This window comes from Trichoderma atroviride, chromosome 7 (genome assembly GCF_020647795.1).
Source record: "Trichoderma atroviride chromosome 7, complete sequence".
NCBI classification, from domain to species: Eukaryota; Fungi; Ascomycota; class Sordariomycetes; order Hypocreales; family Hypocreaceae; genus Trichoderma; species Trichoderma atroviride.
Window position 1 is genome coordinate 2,122,254 of NC_089406.1, and position 21,106 is coordinate 2,143,359.

Consider the following 21,106-nt stretch of genomic DNA (forward strand, 5'->3'; position numbering starts at 1 on the left):
AGGATAGCAAGCGGGTTTTCGATTATTTGTAAAGCTGGATTTCATAGAATGGTCTGTGACCAATGATTTAGAGATGTTGAGTTGTGTTGAGATGGTTGTAAGGGTTGAAAGATGCTGCTCAGTGAATATTGCCTCAACCCTATTAAAAGGCGTGATGCTGAGGATGGAATGACGTTCATCTTGTCCACCCAAGAAACCAAAGAAACCTAGACAACTGTCCCTCACATTCTCTCTCCATCTTAGACCCAAAGCCGTTTAAATAATTTTGTGGTATAAGCAAAGGAACAATTGTGGGATACATCCACCAGTAAACACCATACAAGTTGACAAGATTAATCTCTTGTGCTTCTATATTGCACACAAGAACTTATAGAAGTCATTAGAAAAGAGAAGAGCTTGGGAAAATAGTCTCAGCAGGATACCCTCAGTAACTACAATGCAAGTTCCATGCTTATCATTAACCACCAGCAACAAGTGACTGCCTTTGTAGTCTCTCTTGGATACAACATTTGAAAGGGCATTCACCGTGTAGGGATGGAAACAGTTAATAAATGCTGGACTCGTCTTCACTCTGTATTTTACCATGTGTTGGCTACGAGATTAAATATGTTGTGTTCTACGGGAGGTTATAACTCCGAAATGCTCATTCTCGTTCTGTAATTCATTACGCCAATCTCAGCGAGTATCTCACCACCATCGCGATCCCATCCACGCCTCTGCATTATATCTAAGCAGAAGAATAGCAACGTTTGGACTCTAAATCCAAAAACTAGAGAAGAGTGAAACGTTTTCTAGCAGACGTTTTGAGGAGTTTCAATGACAATGGACGGAATTTCCCCTGCCGATTATGCCCTCAGGCTTATGCGTATCAAAGCCAGCACTGAACGCTTTCACATGCTTTCATTTGAAGAGCGGTCCGTTAATCGTTCTCAAGCGATGGAGAAATTGCAGCCCATGATTGACAAGCTTGGTCAATCCACTACGAGCACAGCAGACTTCGTGGCTAGTGCCGAGGCATCTTTCACACAAGAATCGGTCAACGTTTTCCCACAGCACGCAAAGATAATAATGAGGCTAGCTGCCGAAGTCGCCGGCAACAACAGGGTCCTCGGCTGGATAGCCGCAGCCAAAGAGGACACGGAGGAATATGCGTGGTTGGAAACCACCGAGACGCCGATACCGCCTGCAGACATATTCCATGGACTTGTCGATTCTTGTTAAAGCTGCCCCCGCGAATATTCAAGACTTGCTGCAATCGCGAGCAGAGCTAGCAAAGATGCTTTTCAAATCGTTTGAACAGCGCATTCTCGAACTCACAGTCGTATCCGAGGCAAACGCAGCGACCAACCAGCAGCTCAGAGAGGAGCTCTGTTCTACCACCAAGCTTTTGGAACAGCAGCAAGTTAGAGAGAGAACTCGGAAGGCCTTTGAAGATGTATGGTCTGAATATGTACCGTCTGAATATGTACCGTCTGAATATGTGCCGTCCGAAGATGACGAGTCCGAAGATGAGTCCGAAGATGAAGCGTGCGCTCCCAGAAAGCGTCGTCGACTTGATCTGGAGCGCAAAATCAAGCGAGAAAGCTCCTAGTGAAGCATTATTCAAGCCACGCGTCGAAAACGAGTTGCGCAGAAATGATGTTGCTTGCGACTTGGAAACTTGCGTATCTGCATCGTGGATATGGAGAGACATGGATATACTTGTGAATAGGGCGGGAGAGCAAGGCTCGGCTTTATCTTATTACTATTTTTTGCTAGCTTTGCAATATCACAAATTTGCCTATAAGTGATTTAGGCATAGTCTTGCGAGAGCGATGGATTAAAAATAAACAAAAGCTATTTTGCCACGTACTTTCAAGATGAACAATGCTCTAGATCAAGCATTCCATAAAGAAAACCGCCTTCTCATAACTGGCGTGCTGGATTTCCGTTCTGGGCGCTACCCTGAATTAGAGCCGAGTGTGGCGCCGGCAGTGACATTGCATCACTGCTAATCGATAAGAGCACCCCAGTCCAACGACTTGACCTCGCTTCAGCGTCTCTCCGGCCTGATCACTGCATCTTCCAGCTTTGCCAGCCCTGTCGACGCCACAGGTGCTATTTTTTGAGAAAAGAGGACAGGGAAAAGAACATTTAGAGATTATATACCGCTGGGCTTGTCTCGGCATCCACGGCTTCCAGAATGACGGATCACGAGAACTCGAGCATCAGACACAATGACCACTTGCTCTTGGTAAAGCTCATAAGCTCTGCTTTTCCCTCGAGATACTTGATGCTCATCTATACTCACAGGACCAACCTCTTCTACGCCTCCCCAACGAGCTGCTACGCAAAAACTTCCGAGCCGCACACTTCGCCATCGAAAAGGACACCTCGACGCTCAAAACGCTCCTCAAAGACTCCGCGACCTCAGCCATCTCCGGCCGGGCCTCGCAGCAAGATGTGCTCAAGAACCTGGACGCCATGATTAGCCGCATGCGTGGCGTGAAGCGCAAGCTGGGCGCCTACGCCGAGGAGGAAGGCCGGCTGCACACCCAGACCGCGGCGCGGATACAGCACCTGGATGAGCTTTATACGATGCACAGCATAGAAGACGTCAAGTACGAGGCTTGGAGTAGGAAGAGGCTGGATCGGCTGCTGGCGGATTACCTGCTGCGGCATGGGTACAACAATAGTGCAAAGGAGCTGGCGAGCGAGAAGAACATGGAGAACCTGGTGGATGTCGACACTTTTGTTAGCATGAGCCAGATTCGGGAGGCGTTGCTGAATGGGAGCGTTACTGAGGCGTTGGCTTGGTGTACGGAGAACAAGAAGGAGCTTCGAAAGATGGAGGTGCGTTTTAGCTACGATGCTTGTTTTTTTTTCTTTTTGCTACTTTGAACTTGGCAGCTAACCTATACTCTCACTCACAGAGCAAGCTTGAATTCATGCTTCGCTTACAGCAGTACGTTGAGCTCATCCGGACTCAGTCGCAGCCGAAACTCGTCGAGGCCATTGCCCACGCCAAGAAATATCTCATGCCTTACTGGGGCACGTACCCCAAGGAAGTCAAACAGGCATGCGGCCTCCTGGCCATCCCCCCGGATAGTTCATACGGCATCTACAGCGATTTATACAAAAACTCTCGCTGGAACGAGCTCGCCGATCTATTCACCACCACCCACAACAGCCTCCTATCTCTACCATCCGTGCCGTTGCTCCACATTGCCTTGTCATCAGGACTATCGGCCCTCAAAACGCCAGCCTGCCATTCCTCCCACGACGCTGACGTCTACAGCGATACGGGCTCTTCTTCCGCGCTGGGCCATGGCGTCTGCCCAATCTGCTCCACCGAGCTCAACGACCTAGCTCGCAACGTCCCCTACGCACACCATACCAAGAGTCACGTCGAGCATGACCTGTTCTTGCTACCGAACGGCAGGGTGTACGGAAAGGAGCGCTTGGATGATTACTCCAGAAAGTCGGGCTTGTCTCCTGATGAGGTCAAGGACCCGGTGACTGGGCAGACGTACCCGGTGGATCTGCTCAAGAAGGTGTTTATCACCTAAAGAAAAAGGCCTTCAGACGTTGTTTTTATTGGGTGTGAAATTACGCAAGTATCAGTTTTGGTCTATGCAAGATTTTCTTTACACGATAGCTTTTACTCTGGAATTGGGACATGGATTCGTTTGGCTTTATGGAGCAGTCTGGTTTGGTATTTTTTTCATATCAAGGGTATCAATAATTTCGTGGGACTTTTGGAATTCTTGGTGTTATTGTCTTCTCCTAACCGTTAGCCCTAGCTTTGCTTTTAAAATCTGGATATTGAACAGCCGTACACATTCTTTAAAACTCCTCATTAATTTGCATTGTGAACATGTATTGAACTCCATCCAAAGAACCCTCTCGTACAAGATACGAATCACACACGTCAAGTAAGAAGAATGAAGACAAAAACAAAGCTTGTAGAGCTACAGCCTCATTTAACGCATACATAAAAAAGTTTGCCTTGTAAATGACAGTTTGCTCACATGCTTTTTCCGTCATAAGAAATGACTTTTTATTTGACTCTCGCCTCCCAATTACCCCATTTTGTCCGTTTTCCAGTTGCCTTCTCCCAACAATCCCAACAATCCCGATTTTCAAGATTAATAACCAGGTTACAAGGCAAAAGAATAATACAAACAACACAATTGAAGCAAAAGCAAGTTTAAGAAAGGAAGGCTATCAAAAGGTCTCTCCCGAGATTAGTGATGCAGCCCGTTCAAACACCGTTCAGTCCCCGCCTTGTTTCATCCTTCATACTTCACATATCTCCCCTTTTTCTCTTTTTCAATTACAGCTCGAGTGTTGCCCAAATTCAGCGGCATATACAATTAAAGTTATACCACCCATGTTTGTTTATAAAAAAAAGCACATTTCAAAGCGAAACAACGTCAAGAAAGATAAGAAAGTGAAACTGAAGAATAAGAGCTGTTATAAAAACCCACATCGACCCAAAAAAGGTTCGACTTGATAAAAAAAGGGCATAAGCAGAAGAGATACACGGATGGAAACAAAAAAAGGAGAAAAAAGCAAAGAGGCCTCTCATTCAACGCATAGATGAGCGAGACCCCTTCGCAGCAGAACCCTATCTGCTGTTTCCTCCAAATGCAAAGCTACCAAAGACGCCGCCTCCGCCTCCAGGTGTCATCGGTCCTCCCATTGTAGGCAGGCCGTTTGTATTATGGCCCTGTTGGGCCGGGGTTGTCACAAGATGCGCAGGGCCCGTATTCGGAGTGCTGGGAGTGTTTCCGTTCTGGTCGCCCTGGCCCATCATCGACATGGGCAATCCGACATCAGGGATGCCAAGTCCCCAGACTTTGCCGAGATGATCATCGGGAATCTCGCCGTTGAAGATGCGGTCGCGCATCTGGAAAAACACCTTGCCAGTAAGGAGAGAGTCTGAACCAGCCTGGTGAGCAGACCCGATTCGCTTAACCTTCAAAGTCTCTGCAATATTCTCCAGGCCAGACTTGTGCTCGAATTTTTGCAAGATTTCAGTGGTACCAGGATCGCTGGGAGTAAGCATCCCTGAGTTGTGAAGCTTGATGGCATACTTCATCAGATGCTTTACATCGTACGTCATGGGGAAATACAGCTTCATCTTGTGGTCAAAGTCGATCTCGTCGTTTGGAAGGGGCATGCAGATGAGCAGCTTTGTGAGGTAGCCAAAGTCGTAGCCGCCGTGGAAGGATATCCACCGGACGTTATCGAAACATACCAGGCCGGACGGTATTAATAGGGAGGCGAACTGGTGGGGGTCAATACCGTTTTGCTCGAGGGCCTTGAAGTCGATGCCAGCCTGCTGAAGAGATTCAATCGATTTCTCATTGTACATGTCGTCTTGTAAAGAGAATTTGAAGTTGAACTGCCATGAGTAAGGGAATGGTCCTTGCCCAATATGCCGCCTTGTTGCTGCACTGAGTCCCAGCTCCGGGCCAGGCCGCGCCGGTGGCGTCTCACCGTCCTCGTTGAATAATGTGATGCCGATCTGGATAACTTTCAACATGTCGACGTTTGTTCGTAGACACTGGTAATGATAGTCGCTCTTTCCTCTGAAACCACCCATAGGTCTTGATACGACACCAGGAAACTCCGTGTCCTTTTCAATTCCCGCCTCAAAGTTAGCCGAGTTCTTATATATAATAGTCGAAAGCCAGACAATTGGCATACGCTGCCCGCTCGCAAATTGCAAAGTCGTCAACAAAAACTCACCATAGCAATGTAGGGGTATTTGTCAATAATATCTCTCAGCACAGCCATCTCCTCTTCCAGGTTATGTTTCCAGACTTCGCGTATCCTGCCCTTATTTGATGGCTGCGGCCGCATTGTGGGATGGTCCATCAAGGAATTGTGCTGCATTTGGCCACCGTGCTGCTGCTGTTGCTGCTGCTGTTGTAGAGCAGCGGCGCCCGGCCCATGCGCAAACCCCATCCTTGCGCTCTGGCTGCCAAAGCCCGTGTCTGGGAAGCCGCCGGCGCCATTGAGGGCAGCAGCGTTGAAGGAGTTGATGTTGTTCGGCGTGAAGGGATTCAGTTGGGCGTTGGCATTGAGATATTGGTTGGCCCCCAGAGGCCCTCCCTGCGGCTGGCCGTGAGAAGGGAACCCAGGCTGGTGGAAAGGCGCGCCGACGCCGGGTCCGCCGCCGAACCCTCGGAGCTGTGGCGGCATGGAATTGGGATTGAGATTATGAGGCGGTTGGAACGGGTCTATGAATGGAATCCCAGGGTCGGGAATGAACTCGGCCGGAAGAGGGCCGGTCGAAACGAAGGACGAGGGGAGTTGGTGAGAAAAGGATCCAGGATTGAAGTGTCCTCTTCCTCGATATCGCGGGGTGAACGAGAGCGGTCTCTAACGTGACGAAGGGGGGCGAGGTCCTGAATCTCCACGGCCTCTTCGTGGCATTGGGTACGAAGAGGGGGGTGGGCGCAAACAAGGGCTGTTGTTCTCGCCTCTGCGGCTGTCAACTCTCGAGTCAATTGCGAGACGCTGGCTCGAGACGGGGGGGTTGCGTCGTCGGAGCGATAAGGATTTTGGCGATAGACAAAAAGCTACCAAGGTACAGATGGATGCGGCTGGCCGAGCAGGGATTTCTCGTCACCTGTCGTTGCTCTTCTTTTTCTTGTTTCCGTTCGGGTCTTTTCTCTCGTCGGGACACCTTTCGAAATAATCGGTAACGAGCCACTCGTGTTGTGAATTAGCGCTCGGTGGTAAACTTTGCAGGGAGGAAAAAATATAGAGTTCAGAGGCAAAAGCTAGATAAAAGAACACGATCACTGGTGGCCTCGTTTCTGGAGGAGGTGACGGAAGCGAAAGCCAGTACCGCCCAGCAAATAGCCGTAGATGGCCCGTGCGCCGCATGCCACCTTTTTCGGCCACCGCGTTATTCCGGCCCTCCCCCAGGAACCACCAGCTGCGGAACTTCCAATCCAGCCTCCGTTGCGATATCACCAGCAGAAGTCCGATTGCAAGCTACCCCAATTGGCACCATGCTTGCTACAAGGTATTAAAATGGCAATGGAATTTTACGGTGCCTTCTTCTTCGATATGGCCGAGTGACTGACGCTTCAACCCCGCCTCCAACAGAGCACTGCGAATGGCCCACGGGCCCAAGCCCAACATGACCGGCTTCAACATGCGAGCCTTCAAGGAGGCCACCGGCCAGCCCCGATACGACCCTTGGGAGAGAGCGTTGGTCTACCCTTTTTTTTTTTTTTTTTTTGCATTTTCAACTAGCTCCGGATTACGACCAGAGATGGCAACAAGAAGCAACGAAGAGCAAAAAGCTAACGAGAGGATGATGCATATAGCGAGGCATGGCGATACAAGGGCACCTTTTCCCGCTGGAACAGATTCAGAAGCGGTTTCCCCGGTCTGGGAATCGCCACGGTTGCGTTTACTGGATACTGCGGCTACGAGTACCTCTTCCTGAAGGATGAGCACCACGGCGAGGGTCACGGCGAGGGTCACCACTAAAGCGTTGTTTTGTTCTGCGACGGCGGCATTGTTGGAAAGATGGTTTTTAAAGAGGCAAAGCGGGATTGAAAATGAGAAAGGGAGCAAGTGTACATATATATCTGCTGGAAGAGAAATAGGGAGGAAAAAAAGAGCTTGGGAGACGATTTGCGCTGGGCAAAGAATCAACACAAATATAAACTCAATTTAAGAATACTATACAAGGGAGCTGTGAGATACGAAATGCCGACTGCGTGCTCTATGATTGTGCTCACTAACGGCGGATTACGGCCCATGTCATGTAGAATATCGATCACAGGAGATAAATCATAGGAGATAAACCATAGATAACTTGCAGTAAGCTTAGCTAATAGTTTTAAATGTACATGAGAATAAAGATAGCATAGCGACTAGCACTCAGGCAATAATAGGAAGCAGCTGTATTTGGGTTTCCCAAAAAATGGAAAATTTTAATATTTTCCTATCATAAATTCTACGTCTCTCATATAAAACGCTAGTTTTCATTCTTTGCTTTCAGGGGATGCAACTCAACAGCTGGCGCTCTCAATCTCTTATCAATGTTTTCTTTTCCCTCAGAGCTCAATTCCAGCAGACATGCCTCCCTCCATTGTGTATCGCGCGTACGGTGAAAGAAAGGGGGGGAATAGGAGAAAGAAAAAAAAAAAAAAGGGTAAAAAAAAAGGGGGGTGATGAGGGGTTCGAGATCAGGAGAAGATGAAAGAAGTGAAGAAATTGAAAGCAAAAAAAATCAGGAAGTAAATGGATTAACAAAATGAGGGACAGGAAAAAGAAACAAGAAAAATGGTCATCATAAAAAAATAGAATCCGACTCCATGTTTCATGCCAGAACATCGTTTCGTAATACCGGCTGATTGTAAGAAAACACCCAGACATGCCGAAAAAATTGAAGATATGCGGGTGTATGAGATGCTATTGCCCAACGCCGTTGACAACGTCCAGCACCTCTTCGACAGCTTCCTCGAGCTCGCTGACTCTCTCCTTGAGGGTCTTGTTCTCGGCTTTAAGGAGGCCCACGGTGTCCCAGGCGATGCTGGCGTCCTGGCCCTGGCAGTTGCGACATCCCTTGATGTCCCTGTCGGGATCTATCTTGAACAGCTTCTGGAAAGTGGTCAGCTGTGGCGGTTGGGAGTTGCGGACTGGTCGGTTGGGTCCAAATGTCGAGGTCCGTGATGGAGGTCCGGACGGAGCGGGACCCTCTACGTCCGAGATGATGCTTAGCGCCGTGTTGGTAGGGCTGCGAGGACGAGAGAAGATGCTGGCGGCTTCGACGCTATCTTCGTCCGTCTCGAAACTGAAATCGGTCTTGGAGGTCTCACCGCTTCGCCTCCATCCGCGTCTGCGTTGTTGGTCTTCTTCGACGCAGAGGTCTTCCGAAATCGATCCTTCGGATGGCGTCAAAAATTTATCTCTGGCAGCTGCTCGCTCTTCCATCCTCAACCTCTTCTCCTTGTTTAATTCTTCCATTAGCGTCTGCATCTCGCTCTCGGTTTCTGCTAGCTTCTGAGCCATGCCCTCCAGCTGCATCTTGAGATGTCGCGTCCTGGTGTCGGCCTCGGCCTTTTCGTCATCCGTAGCCTCCTTTTCGGCCAGCATTTCCTGGATCGTGGTGGCCTGGCGCTTGTAGGCAGTTTGGTACTTCTTGAGCAGGCCGGTTGCCGTCTGCTGCAGATTCATAAAAGCTGCGGGCGAAAAAGTTTGCCCGTCCGGAGAGTTACCCTTGGGAAAGAGCGACGTTTCAATGTTGAGGCCAATGAGCTCGTCGCTTTGCGGCACCACGACGGGCGCAGGGGCGAGTGCTTTGATGGCCGGCATCTTGGAGGTGATGAAGGAGAGCGCGGAGTTGCGAGGAGACGAAGAAGAAGAAGAAGAAGAAGAAGCGGTATTGGGCCTGTTGCAATCGCTCAGATTCGTCACGCGTCTGTCTTGACCGACTTCTCCAAAAGAGGTACGACGCGTCGCAAAAGTCGAAGTCGGATTTTCGGAATGCAAAGAGTCTGTCGAGAGTGATGCTTCTGGTTGCGCTCCGGGGGCTTGCCCTACTGGTAAAGGAATGTTGCTACTGGTGGTAGTGGTGGAAAATTCTGATCTGGACCTCGAGTGGCCTCTCTGAAGCTTGGGATTATGCCTCGGCTTCACAAATTGCGACAAGTCTGGACGTCCAGCGCAGTCTTGATAGGAGATGCTGGTAGATTGACGGAGAGGAGAATGTTGTTTCGGAGGAGAGGCAGGTCCCACATTGAACAGGGCGTCTCTTCGGTCGACGACGAGGCGAGAAGAATTGGGACGAGAGCTCGGGGTTGCTCGAGGTGTCGATGGAGAGTCTGGGGCCAAGCTTGAGCTCGGTGAGAGAGGAGGAGTTTGAGTCTGCTCATACCCCTGGCCGGGGGTTGCTGTCGAGCTGCCCATTGTACCACTACCTGGGAGCATTTTGCGCTGGCGCGGTGAAGGATACTGGACCTAGCAACGGAGTGGAGATTTGGGCGGAATATTGGACCAGACCAGCGACCAGCCCCCCCAGTATTTCGCGATCGTTACCGATGCTAGACGGACGCCACAGCGAACTGGCTGCCCTCTAGCGGCAGCACTACAGAATCTCGCTTTGGCTCGAGGCAATCTCTCTGTTCAGGCGCTGTATTGTGACCTGCGGTATCTATTGGCTGCGGTGGAAGAAGTGGGCGCCTGGACGCTTCCGATTTGCCTTTGCAGGAAGGTGAAAGACGGCCAGGTCCAGCCCCAAAGGGATTGATGCGAAATCAAGGCGAATTTGCTCGATAGCGCCAGGCTCAAGGGACTGGGGAAACGTGACCCCAAGTTTTCGGCGGTCGCCTTGAATCCGACAGTCGGCGCAAAGAGCCAGCGTCGATCCTACTGTCGCGAATTAGCATTTGCTGTCCCCTAGCTGACGACCGACGGCTCCACCGAAGCGCAACTCAGTGTGCCTGTAGATGCAAAAAGCACATGCTCAGTATGCAGACCTACTAGGATGCAAACGTAATGCACGCCCGGCTGCCAGGGCGCGACGCTCTGTCTTTGGTCAAGCTGCTGCGCCGTCCTGCAGGTTCTATGCACAGGATGCTGCGAATGGTGTAGCGGTCACGCACAACCTCGACTCATGCAACACGACTCCAGTCTTTTTTTTTTTCTTCCTCTGCTTGGCAACTGTCTGGGGGGGGGTCCCCTTGGCTTATTTTTCCCTCTCTTCCCGGCGGATCTTGTTGCTCCGTGGCGACCAAAACAAACTTTGTTTCGACGAGCACGTTATAGCTGATGACGCTTAGACGGCAGCTGTTGTCTCAGATACAGCCGGACGACGGCATGCGAGAGGCCCGCCTGGAATGCTGATACGCCGGACGTCAGCTGCTGGTGCTGGATTGACTGCTTGACGGCCCACCCGATCAGACGTCAAGCCCTGCGAACTCGCTGGCCGGCATGTGCCTACAGAGTCTGCAGTGCGTGGGATGTGCGTGCAGTAGATGCACATGTAGCGGTACCTGCGAGCACGAGGCCTGGCGTGGATTGAACATGCGGTATGTACCTGCCTACAGGCCGAGATTCTGCGTGTCTGTCTGTCACTCGCTCGCTTGGCCTGTCCGTGGATCCGCGCGGGTCCAGCAAAGGCTCCTCTCTCCCCAGCTTACTGGTGGTGCTAGCAGTGGATAGAGCGAGCTGTACAAGAGTTCTGGCAAAGGCGGTCAAGCGACAAGAGCCAGCGCCTGGGTAAGCAGCGAAGAGGTGAAGAGGAGAAGGGCGCAGAAGAGAAGAGAATGGCCAGAGGTGCAGATTCGCGACGCCGAGAGCGGGCAGGGAACGCAGGGAACACGCACAGAGCAAGGGCAAGGGGCCGGCAGCGCTGTCTTGCTGTGCCTGTGCCTGTGACTGTTCGCATCCCTCGCTGTAGCTCCAGCGCAGGCCAATGCCGGCACATGGACGCAACGTGGTGGCCCAGCACGCACTGCACTCGTTAATCAAAAGCTTCAATGTTCTGCTGCAAATCTGAGGAACAGCCCCTCCACCGGATTGGCCGCCTCAGCGTGCCTGGCTGCACCATCGCGCTGGTCTGGCTGCGTGTGCCTGAGGTGCGGTGGGGAGATCTTCGGCCTCCAGTCTTTCCAGCCAGTCTGGAGCAGCTCCGGGCCTCCAAGCTCGCCAAGCTGCCTCAGGTACACGAGCGTTTGCCACCCACTACAGCAGCTGCCTGAACTGCCTGCTGGCTGCGCTGGCATAAGGCGCTCAGCCCACTGTCGCAGCCGACATCCATCCCCCACTCCCCGATACACGTACGGATACGCAACTCGTTAATTCTCTCAGTGGCTTGGCTTGACTTGCCACAGGTCTCAGCCACATGATTCAATGCTCTTTCGGGTTCATAGAGCAGATAATGGCTGAAGCCAGAGAAGCCTCAACTACATGTACTTTTCAATGGCAGTCGGAAGAGCAAAGTGTCCCATATTAGCTGCATGTGGAACCTCCTCGCAAAGCAACAACTGGAAGAAGATTCAATAATCTTCTCTGCGTACTTCGTAATATAGCCCTGTAAGAGGAATATTGCGGGCTCCATCAAAGGCTATCCAGGATTGAGTTTGCCTATGTTTTCTTATTTCAGATATCATGTATATTTAAAGAGAGTTACTCCCATTGCATGATCTTAGCTCGTCTTATTGATTCTAGCTCTTCTCTGTCGAATATCAACAAGATCAATGTAGATAAAACAGACGGCAACCAAGCCAAGCTTCTTTCAAACTTCAAGTGGTTGTCCTGTACGTAGATATAGAGACCTAATACAACGACTTTCTCTTCACTTCTTTCAGAGCCCCTTCCTTCCAATAACCAAGCAGTCTTACTACTACTACCAAGGCAGTTACAAACACTCCTTCACACACGAGCATCAAGCCACATGCACTTACATCATATACATCTTCCCACCAGGCCAAGCCCTCGTCAATCCTTCTACTTCATCTTCCCAAGCGAGGGCAAAAGAAGATATTCACAGTCACTTCCCGCAAGACGAGTCTACACGCTCAACACCATCGTTTCGAATCCGTCCAAGTATACAAACCCAGCCCTGGCGATCCAACAGAAAAAACAAGACACAACAAGACATACATTCTCTCGCTTTTGTCACATACGTATCCAAAAATCACTTCTCTTCCTCTTCTTCTCTTCCGTCTCCTCTCGCCATGTCACCAACCACCAAACACGCCCGAAGACGCTTCCGCCACCTCTCCAGCCACCTCCTCATCTACTTCGTCCTCGCTTGGTCCGCCGCAAACCTCATCCTCGTCCTCTTCTCCACCGTCGCCTTCATCGCCGCCCGCATCCGCGTCTCCCGCGGCCCCTGCCAGCAACTCGGCGTCGGCTGCGACTTCACCCGCTGGGGCTTCTACCTCTTCGCCGCCCTCAGCGCCGCCATCAGCTCCGCCACCGCCGGCCTCATGGCCCTCCACACGCTGCTGCGGCCCCGGAACTCGTCGCTCGATCCCGTCTGGGTCTTCCGCGGCGTCTTCTTCACCCTCATGCCCCTCATGACCATGGTGTATATCGGCTGGAGCACCCCGGACAAGCCGCCTGGCATTCTCAGGTTTCCTCGTCGGCAGCTCGACGTCTTTGATGCAGATGTCCCGGAACAGCTCCCGCTGCGTGGCATTGGCGGTGCCTTTATCTTGGAAGTGATGGACCCCTGGAAGGAGACAATTCCGGCCTTTGTCGTGATCCATATCAACTTGTGAGCAAGAAATTATATCATCATATTGAAAAGGGAGGAAACTGCTAATCAACTGCAAGGTTTCTTGGTGCCCTGCTCGCCGGATACTCTACCGCAATCTGCCACGCAATCGTTCCTCTGCGGCCTCGTGCTTCTGCATCTGGCCATCGGCGAAGTAAAAGTCTCGTCCTTCCGCCAGTCGCATGACTCCAAGGCTGTCAGAAGGAAAGGAAGGGCTAATGGGTTCATTTCTCGTTTGGTGTAACATGCGGCGTTCTAAAAACGGGATTCATGGAGTATTTGGGCGATGCTCGATAATAATGCATGAAATATTGGATAAGGAAAAACGCGACTTTTGGCAGAGATGGTTTGTTGGCTCGTCCTTGACAGCGTACATAATTACGACAATAGTCTCATGATGATAATGATGATAATTAGCATGCACTCACACAGCTCACAGACAACTTCGAACTTGTGTAAGGTGCACGCTACTAATATTCATGCATAAGTCGATCGACGTCGTAAAACAACCGCTAATGTCCTAGATTCGCAGCAAGTACATGTACTTTGTAGCCCCTGTCGTGGTAAACGAATTGAAAGAAAGAGACAGACAGGCATTGACATCCCTGGTACCGGGTAACCAACTCCGAAATGAAAGCAACTGGCATTTTTAAAGCCGTATTCCGAAAGAGCGCACACCAACGCCTCTCTTTGCCTTGTAAAAACTCATTCCATCATCAAAGCCGTGTGAGGAATCATGGAGAAATAACGCCGTTAGTGGGGAATTAACAACAAGTAGGAGAGAAAGAAGAAAAGTCCAAAGAAAAAGAAGGATAAAGAAAACAAAGGCCCCCGTATGTACCCTGCCAGGCCCCTTTCGCTGCGCCCATGAGGTTTTCGTATAGGTATCATACTGCTTTGTACAAACTTTCGCTTAATTAAGGAAAGATAATTTCAAGCTGGCGTGTGCACTCAATGCATTCTCATCGCATTATTCAGCACCCCTTTCTTTCCATGTCACCTTCATCGTAGCTCAACAGAGGGAAAATATCTTGGTCCCGCAAAGCCTTGGGCAATGACAGACTGGACGTCGATATTGCTCGTTGGGTCATGAGAGGAGCTCCACATTTTGAGAAGAATGTAGCGGGCAGAAACAGGTGGCTCAAACTTGATGGTGCACTTGCTCTTCTTCTTCTCGATATAAAAACGCGCATGGGGAGAAAGCAAGCTGCCGCCGAGACCGACGGCACGGATGGCTTCTTGAGTGGCGTTGGCATGGGCATCCATTGCCTCGGAGAGAGAGGCGCTTGGCGCATTGATTAGATCATGATCATGATCCTGGTCGTGGTCGTGGTCGTCATCTCTACCTCTAGGTCGATGAATAATGTTATGCCGGCGGCTGTGATGAAGAAGATGGTCGTCCAAGGGATCTTGGGGGCTGAAGGGCAGGATAATATCGTCTGCATCAGACTCTAGAGTCTCAAAAGGTAGAGAGCCAATGCGATTCGGGGTCCGGTGAAGCCGTGTTCCATCATAGCCATCTTCATCATCGTCTTCTTCATCGCTGCATTCTGTAGTAACGCGAAAACCAGCAATTTCCCTACTAAACTCCTCGGGCATGTCAGGGCGACCTTCATCGTCATCGGTTCGATAGACGTAAGATCTCCTGGCCCTTGTGCTTGTGGTGCCATCATCATGGTGCTGGATAGAAATGATATGGCGAGGCTCTTGCTCTAGGATCAGCGCATTGTTCGCTTCTCCCGTCCTTGTCCGGTCTCTAGCTGTTTGGCCGTACTGGATTTGGTACTGAGCTGTCCGATTAAGTATATCGTCTTGATCCATGGTGATGAAAATCATGCCCTCGCGAACACTGGGGGAATCGAGTTAGTAGGAGAAATCACCAAGACGTAGCAGTCTCCCCAACAAGATTAACTAGGAAACCTACGGATGCGAAAAGTTGGTGGCGCAGGGTGCCTTGATAATCAGCTCCTGGAGTGTGAATACCGTCCCGCCCTGGTGCTGCAGAATGATATTACATCTGTTTCCCTTGGTGCAGTATACCGAATTGTCGTCTTTGAGAATATTCTCGGCCGCGTATGATGAATGGTTCGAGAACATGCCACCGTCACAGCTCACAATCTCCATCCGCAGCTGGCCCGGGTCTACTTGCCCATACCTACCATAGCGAAAGGCCTTGGGCCCGCCGGACCCCATTCTGTCCGAGTCGAGTTTCCGGCGTTTATTCCGGCGATTGTCGTCTGTGAACTCATGGGGCCGCAGAGGTTGGGGAAGTGAAGTGAGGGTGGGATCTGGCTGATCCAATAACGTTCTAAGGCTGGAGTTTGCTCGACTGAGGGACCGACCCAGCTCTTCGATATTGGGCGTCTGGGGACCGCCAAAGCTACGCGGCTGAGGATAGCGTCGCAGTGAAATGCCCGTAAGGCGCTCTAGCTGACGCTCCCTCTCTTCGGCGCGACGGTCAGCCTGCTCGTTGAGGTTTCGAATCCGCTCGGCTCTCCGGGCTGCAGTGTACGACGACCAGTGAAGACGGGACAGCGCACGGGGCGGTGCCGGGAGGCTCTCGCGGACTCGAGGGGTGTTTAGGGTCCGTTGAGGAGGCAGCGGCGGAGACAAGGCTGGGATGAGTTGTTCGTTTTCGACTCGAGGCAGCCGCGGGTAGGAGTTGGATTCCGAGCCCGATCTTGACGCCATGACAGACAGGTCGCGGTACGGGCACACGGATGGTCGTCGCCGTTGAGAGCGATTCGACGGTTGTCAGAGAGTTGGAAAGGCGATGGTCGAAACGTCCTGGCGTGGTTGTTCGTGATGGAGCGGCCAGGGCTGGTTGCGCCGTCGGGGTGGCAATACTGGAAGCGTGAGTTGGGCGGCGTTCAAATGACCCAAGCAGACTCCATATAATATGCTGTCAGCCCGCCCAGGCTAATAAGGTTGCTGCTGGTGCTAGAGGGCGGCAACTTTATTCGCCGATGCTGGGGCTGATAAGAACGGACGATAGTTGAGAAACCGTGCAGGGAGGATGGAATCGAACAAGGTTTGATTAAAATAGAAGATGGAAAGTCCAGAGAAGAATGCTGGATGGCTGTCTCGGAGGAAGAAAGGATGAGCGAATCTGGGACCAAAGGTCTTGATCAGCTCATTGTCTCTTGCATCTCCCAGGCAGCGCGGCTAGTGGCCGGCCTCAGCTGCTCGCATCACTTACTTGTGCCTGTCAGTGAGGCACGCTGACAGCAGCGGGGTTGCCTGAGAGGATTCGCGGTGGTGCGAGGTGATTCAGTATTGATTTGTAGCGACTTGGAGCTGGAGGCTGATGGCTATTGCCGTTTGACGCCCGGTACAGATGATGTTTGATCGACTATTGGTGGTACCAGGAGAGCCTGGATGTGAGGACAAAGAGAGCTAGATGAATGAAGAATGAAGAATGAAGATGGAAAGCTGCAGCGTCTGATGTTCCGTTGCCGTTCAATGGTTGGAAATTGGAAGCCCCGGCTCTGGCATCCTGACCAGTGCACGCGGGGTCGCCTGGTGCTAGTCCAGGCACTATTCGGCTCTATGCCTTAGCGGCTCAGAGGCCGACTTGGACGAGCTTAGCGGTGATCCATAGCGGTCTGGGAGTGCATTGCAGGCAGCCCTAGCGGTGCAACATCGAAAATGGCTGGCCAATGGGGTCATGCGACTAGCATCCGTCTGTGGGCTTTGGCTGGGTGACGGAGGATGCATACAGCAGGTATTGGGGTAATAATCTGATCATTGATGCTATGTAGAGGCAGTATTGCTTCGTTGATATTGAATCCTGCCTTATCTACGAGGGATACGGAGCATCTGGTCGGGTTCTCCCCATTCGTTGGACTCAAGTCGGATACATGCTGCCACTTTATGCCGGAGACAGCCCTTGCAAGACATACATGTAGGTAGTAGATATGCGTGGCGCAAAGCAGCTGGCAGGGAGCACTGCAACTTTGGCTGTGAATGTCTGTCTGTATGTGGTATGTGCAACCAAGGTTGTGCCGACAGTGTTACTAGCACGGAAGCGCTCCAGCTACTTGCATCGGCCATCAAAGCTGAGCTGGCTTGGCTGCGGAGGCTTTGCTCATCGCCCACTGACGTGCGGTCCAACCACAAGCTCGGGATTTCAAGGCTGATGGTGTCACAATGGCTTGGCGAAATACTCGCATCAAAAGAGAAAAAATACAGGGCATGTGTCAAAGTGAGTTGAGGTTAAGGTGTCGAGCCGCAGAGAATACTTTACTGGGGCTAGATCTTACTTAGATCAGCCCCACTGTTAAAAGATACTTGACTATTCCACAGTGATTCATCCACTCCTCCAGTACTGCTTTAACAGCGTCCCGCCGTCTCTGGCGCCAGCCCACCCGCGTATCAGCGCTGCACGGCTACAGGCGAGGCTGCGCTCATTCTCATCCGCTCGACATCCCATCTCTGTATCATGGCTCAAGGCCCAACAAGTAACTTGCATCGTTTTTGACGCTGGCCGTGTGAATGCCTTTTCAATTTGCTACCAGCACCGGAGCTTGTTGGATTCATATAACACTCTTGACCCTAATTCCCAGCCCTATCCATCCATCTCTCTAGAAGCTCCCACTCGATAGTCCTCACGAGACCCGCGCAGCCTTGCCGTTTCTACTCTCAAACAACGCAATCCATCTCTCAACTAATCGCCACACGACTTGATTGATCCCAAGAGGACGGACTCCATCAAAGATGGAGCACCAACCAAACAATGGTGTCAGTGACGGTAGCACAGCACCCATCCCAGCCACCAACGGCGGCACAGCTGGACTGAATCCCGAGCTCGCTGCGCCAGATGCCATGGCAGCCGCCATGATGATGTCTGGCCAGGCCTTCATCCCGGATCCCTCTCTCGGCACCACCATCTCAGATCCGTCAATCATGGCTCCCATGATGTTCAGCAACGGCCATGCCGCTGCCGGCCTCGCGCTGCCTGACAAGGCCATCACAGCAGGTAAAGACAAACCCAATGCACTCACTCAGCTGCCATCTCACAGTTTCTCATCAGATGAAATCGCCCTCTATGACCGCCAGATCCGCCTCTGGGGCATGGCCGCGCAGGCCAAGATCCAAAACGCAAACATCCTCCTCATCACCATCAGAGCCCTGGCCAACGAGATCGCAAAGAACCTCGTCCTCGCCGGCGTCGGCTCCCTCACCGTCCTCGACAGCGCCATCGTCACCGAGGCCGACCTGGGCGCGCAGTTCCTCCTCTCCGAAGTGGAATCCCCCCTGGGCCAGAACCGCGCCGAGGCCGCCAGCGTGGCCCTGCGCAAGCTGAATCCGCGCGTCCAGGTCATTGTCGACTCCGAGGGCGTCAAGTCCAAGGGCCCGAGCTACTTTGCCAACTTTGACATTGTCATTGCTACCGATCTGGATCCGGATTCGTTCAATCTCATCAATACGGCCACGCGCATCAACGGCAAGGCCTTTTACGCCGCGGGCACTCACGGCATGTACGGCTTCATATTCAGCGATCTGATAGAGCACGACTACGTCATTGAGCGCGATCTGGGAAACGTCGCCACCCAGCTCAAGCAAGAGACGCGCACACGCTCCATCGTCGACGTCAAGACCAAAAAGGAAGGCCCCAAGGTCATCGAATCCGTCACCAAGCGAGAGCTCTACTCGACCTGGTTTCTCGCCAGTGACGTTGCCAGCCTGCCGGAAGAGTACACAAAGTCCAAGCGCCGCCTAAAGAGCGTCTCCCCGACGCTGTCCTGCCTGCGCGCCCTGTGGGAGTTCATGCAGATCCAGGGCGGCCGCCTGCCCAGCAATCGCGAAGACCTTAAGCTGTTCACCCAGATTGCCACGCAGAAGCACAAGGCCCTGAGCCTCCCTAGCGAGACGCTCAGGCCGGAATTCCTCCGCAGCTTCCTGCAGAACCTAGGCAGCGAGATTGCCCCCGTCACGGCCATTCTGGGAGGCCAGCTGGCGCAGGATGTCATCAACGTCCTCGGACAGAAGCAGCAGCCCATTCAAAACATGGTCATCTTTGACGGCACCACCATGGAGGCGCTCATGTATCCCCTGCACCCAGAGGGCATCCTCGGCGCCAACCTGCTCTCTCTAGGCGGAGGCGTCGATACGTTGATCCCAAACGGAGGCATCATGTTACCACCAGACATGTCCGTCGCCCTCGGCGGCAACATGGTCATCCCACCCCTGGATCCCAATGCCTTGGGCCACCCGCATGGCATGCCGCCCATGGGCGATTTGCCCCCCATCACGAGTGCTGATTTACAGGCGCAGATTATTTCCGCTGCTGCTACTCAGGCCCCTGGCATGCCCGTAGCAGCGGCTGCAACCGCGCCTCTTGCGCCTCCTCCGGCCACACAACACGAACAACAAGCCAGTGCCAGTGCCAGTGCTCAATCTAGTATACCCACAGAAGCACCAATTCAGGATGCCCCTGCAAGTTAAAACATCATTGACGGACCATGAGAATGAGCACATATGGGAATGAGACTGAGAATCTAGATGTGATGGTACGCACGACTTGACGATGAGAATATTATACGACTTACAGGACGATCGGACGTTTAATCAAAGAAAGATCGACTCATACTTTGATATACGTGATGGAGGAATAGGAGAGAAGCAGATAGGATACAGAAAAAAAACATAGGATTGGGTTTTATTTTGCATGTAGTAAAGGTTCTAGGTAGTTTACACAAGTTGCACATAGCGTGCCTTTTCAATACATTTCTTGTCTTCAAAAAAAAAAAAAACAATTTGATAATCACAATCACATACAAGGATATCAAGAATGCAACAAATACAGTGAACTTTCAATTCTTTTAGTTCTCTTGGTCCCTAGAAAATTGAACACAAGAGGCCCTCTTGCCTGAAAAATCCATTTCACAACCAGTCCCATCTACCTAATACCACAGGTAGGGACAAAACGATAAAAGACAGTAAACAGAAAAACAAATAAGAAATGCCCGACCCTCCGTCTTTCCTTCTATCTCAGCCATCATCATAGCATCTCAAAGTCCCCCGAGCCCTCCTGAGTCCCTTTACCCCTTCCGACCTTCTTATGCTACCGAGTCACCGTTGCCCCAGAATTTTTTTTATCCCTCTTCCCTTTCCCAAATCCACCTTCCATTCCATTTTCACAGCCAGACATAGGCCATAAAGCAAATATTTCATTCCCTAAACCGAAGATGGGATTATGAAGTATAGGTGAAAAGGAAGAGTGTAAGTAGAGATGGCTATATGGTATAACCGGAAAAAGAAAGAAAATAGATAAACGCAATAAGGAAAGAATCAAGAAGTGGTAAGGCATGAAGAAAAAAAAAGTTCTCGCGTTTCCAACCTATATTAGGCTGGAGGATATACGAGGCAAATCATTCCCATTGGCCACCCAAGAAGAAAAAACAGCCGAAGCCGTCATTGCAAACAGCCAATAGAAGAAGTAAGACGTAAGAAGAGAAGAATAGAGGTATAGTCCTGAGAGTTCCAAGCCAAAAAAAGCAAGATAGAGCTCGCTAAAGCACAAGCGCAAAGATGTAACAAGAAACAAAAACGCAGTATTGAAAAGAACAAATTTAGGAAAATCCAGTTCGTCATTTCTTTTAGACGCCGACGTAATGCCGAATTAAGTAGCTGTTGGTATAGCTTTTTGGTCATTTGTTTTCCTCTATGGGATAACAGGTCATCTCGTTAGGTATTTACGTTGCCTGGGCTTGGTCGATAGCTCCTGTGACGAAAGGGTATAGCAGGAAATGGCTATTTCGCCAGCGTGGCAAAAAGAAAAAAAAAAAGGTATAGACAGATGCACGCGAGTATATACGTCATCCGATGGCATAGAATACTTGTGTTGGCAGATTACAGCACAAG

At 51.3% G+C, this 21,106-nt stretch overlaps 9 protein-coding genes across 9 annotated transcripts; 6 read left to right on the forward strand and 3 right to left on the reverse strand.

Annotated features, from left to right (window-relative positions):
- Window positions 1-562: 562 nt before the first annotated feature.
- TrAtP1_012710 (uncharacterized protein) lies at window positions 563-1,221 on the forward strand (the record flags this gene model as incomplete). Its single annotated transcript, XM_014088460.2, has 1 exon — window positions 563-1,221. Exon 1 carries the CDS (start codon window positions 817-819, stop codon window positions 1,219-1,221), a length of 405 nt encoding a protein of 134 aa, XP_013943935.2. The 5' UTR covers window positions 563-816.
- A 55-nt stretch (window positions 1,222-1,276) lies between these two features.
- TrAtP1_012711 (uncharacterized protein) lies at window positions 1,277-1,591 on the forward strand (the record flags this gene model as incomplete). The annotated part of the gene is made up of 1 exon (XM_014088461.1): window positions 1,277-1,591. The coding sequence occupies one exon, from the start codon at window positions 1,277-1,279 to the stop codon at window positions 1,589-1,591; it is 315 nt and encodes a 104-aa protein (XP_013943936.1).
- Window positions 1,592-2,182: 591 nt separating this feature from the next.
- TrAtP1_012712 (uncharacterized protein) lies at window positions 2,183-3,548 on the forward strand (the record flags this gene model as incomplete). The annotated part of the gene is made up of 3 exons (XM_066115649.1): window positions 2,183-2,233; window positions 2,293-2,832; window positions 2,913-3,548. The coding sequence occupies 3 exons, from the start codon at window positions 2,183-2,185 to the stop codon at window positions 3,546-3,548; spliced, it is 1,227 nt and encodes a 408-aa protein (XP_065971748.1).
- A 1,061-nt stretch (window positions 3,549-4,609) lies between these two features.
- Window positions 4,610-6,192, reverse strand: TrAtP1_012713 (uncharacterized protein; the record flags this gene model as incomplete). The annotated part of the gene is made up of 2 exons (XM_014088463.2): window positions 4,610-5,623; window positions 5,737-6,192. 2 exons carry the CDS (start codon window positions 6,190-6,192, stop codon window positions 4,610-4,612), a joined length of 1,470 nt encoding a protein of 489 aa, XP_013943938.2.
- Window positions 6,193-7,141: 949 nt separating this feature from the next.
- TrAtP1_012714 (uncharacterized protein) lies at window positions 7,142-7,497 on the forward strand (the record flags this gene model as incomplete). Its single annotated transcript, XM_014088464.2, has 2 exons — window positions 7,142-7,212; window positions 7,332-7,497. 2 exons carry the CDS (start codon window positions 7,142-7,144, stop codon window positions 7,495-7,497), a joined length of 237 nt encoding a protein of 78 aa, XP_013943939.2.
- Window positions 7,498-8,427: 930 nt separating this feature from the next.
- On the reverse strand, window positions 8,428-9,945 carry TrAtP1_012715 (uncharacterized protein; the record flags this gene model as incomplete). Its single annotated transcript, XM_014088465.2, has 1 exon — window positions 8,428-9,945. The coding sequence occupies one exon, from the start codon at window positions 9,943-9,945 to the stop codon at window positions 8,428-8,430; it is 1,518 nt and encodes a 505-aa protein (XP_013943940.2).
- Window positions 9,946-12,695: 2,750 nt separating this feature from the next.
- On the forward strand, window positions 12,696-13,426 carry TrAtP1_012716 (uncharacterized protein; the record flags this gene model as incomplete). The annotated part of the gene is made up of 2 exons (XM_014088466.2): window positions 12,696-13,240; window positions 13,300-13,426. The coding sequence occupies 2 exons, from the start codon at window positions 12,696-12,698 to the stop codon at window positions 13,424-13,426; spliced, it is 672 nt and encodes a 223-aa protein (XP_013943941.2).
- Window positions 13,427-14,242: 816 nt separating this feature from the next.
- On the reverse strand, window positions 14,243-15,931 carry TrAtP1_012717 (uncharacterized protein; the record flags this gene model as incomplete). The annotated part of the gene is made up of 2 exons (XM_014088467.2): window positions 14,243-15,089; window positions 15,165-15,931. 2 exons carry the CDS (start codon window positions 15,929-15,931, stop codon window positions 14,243-14,245), a joined length of 1,614 nt encoding a protein of 537 aa, XP_013943942.1.
- Window positions 15,932-17,665: 1,734 nt separating this feature from the next.
- Window positions 17,666-19,989, forward strand: TrAtP1_012718 (uncharacterized protein). Its single transcript, XM_014088468.2, has 2 exons — window positions 17,666-18,218; window positions 18,273-19,989. The coding sequence occupies exons 1-2, from the start codon at window positions 17,957-17,959 to the stop codon at window positions 19,685-19,687; spliced, it is 1,677 nt and encodes a 558-aa protein (XP_013943943.2). The 5' UTR covers window positions 17,666-17,956; the 3' UTR covers window positions 19,688-19,989.
- Window positions 19,990-21,106: the final 1,117 nt, after the last annotated feature.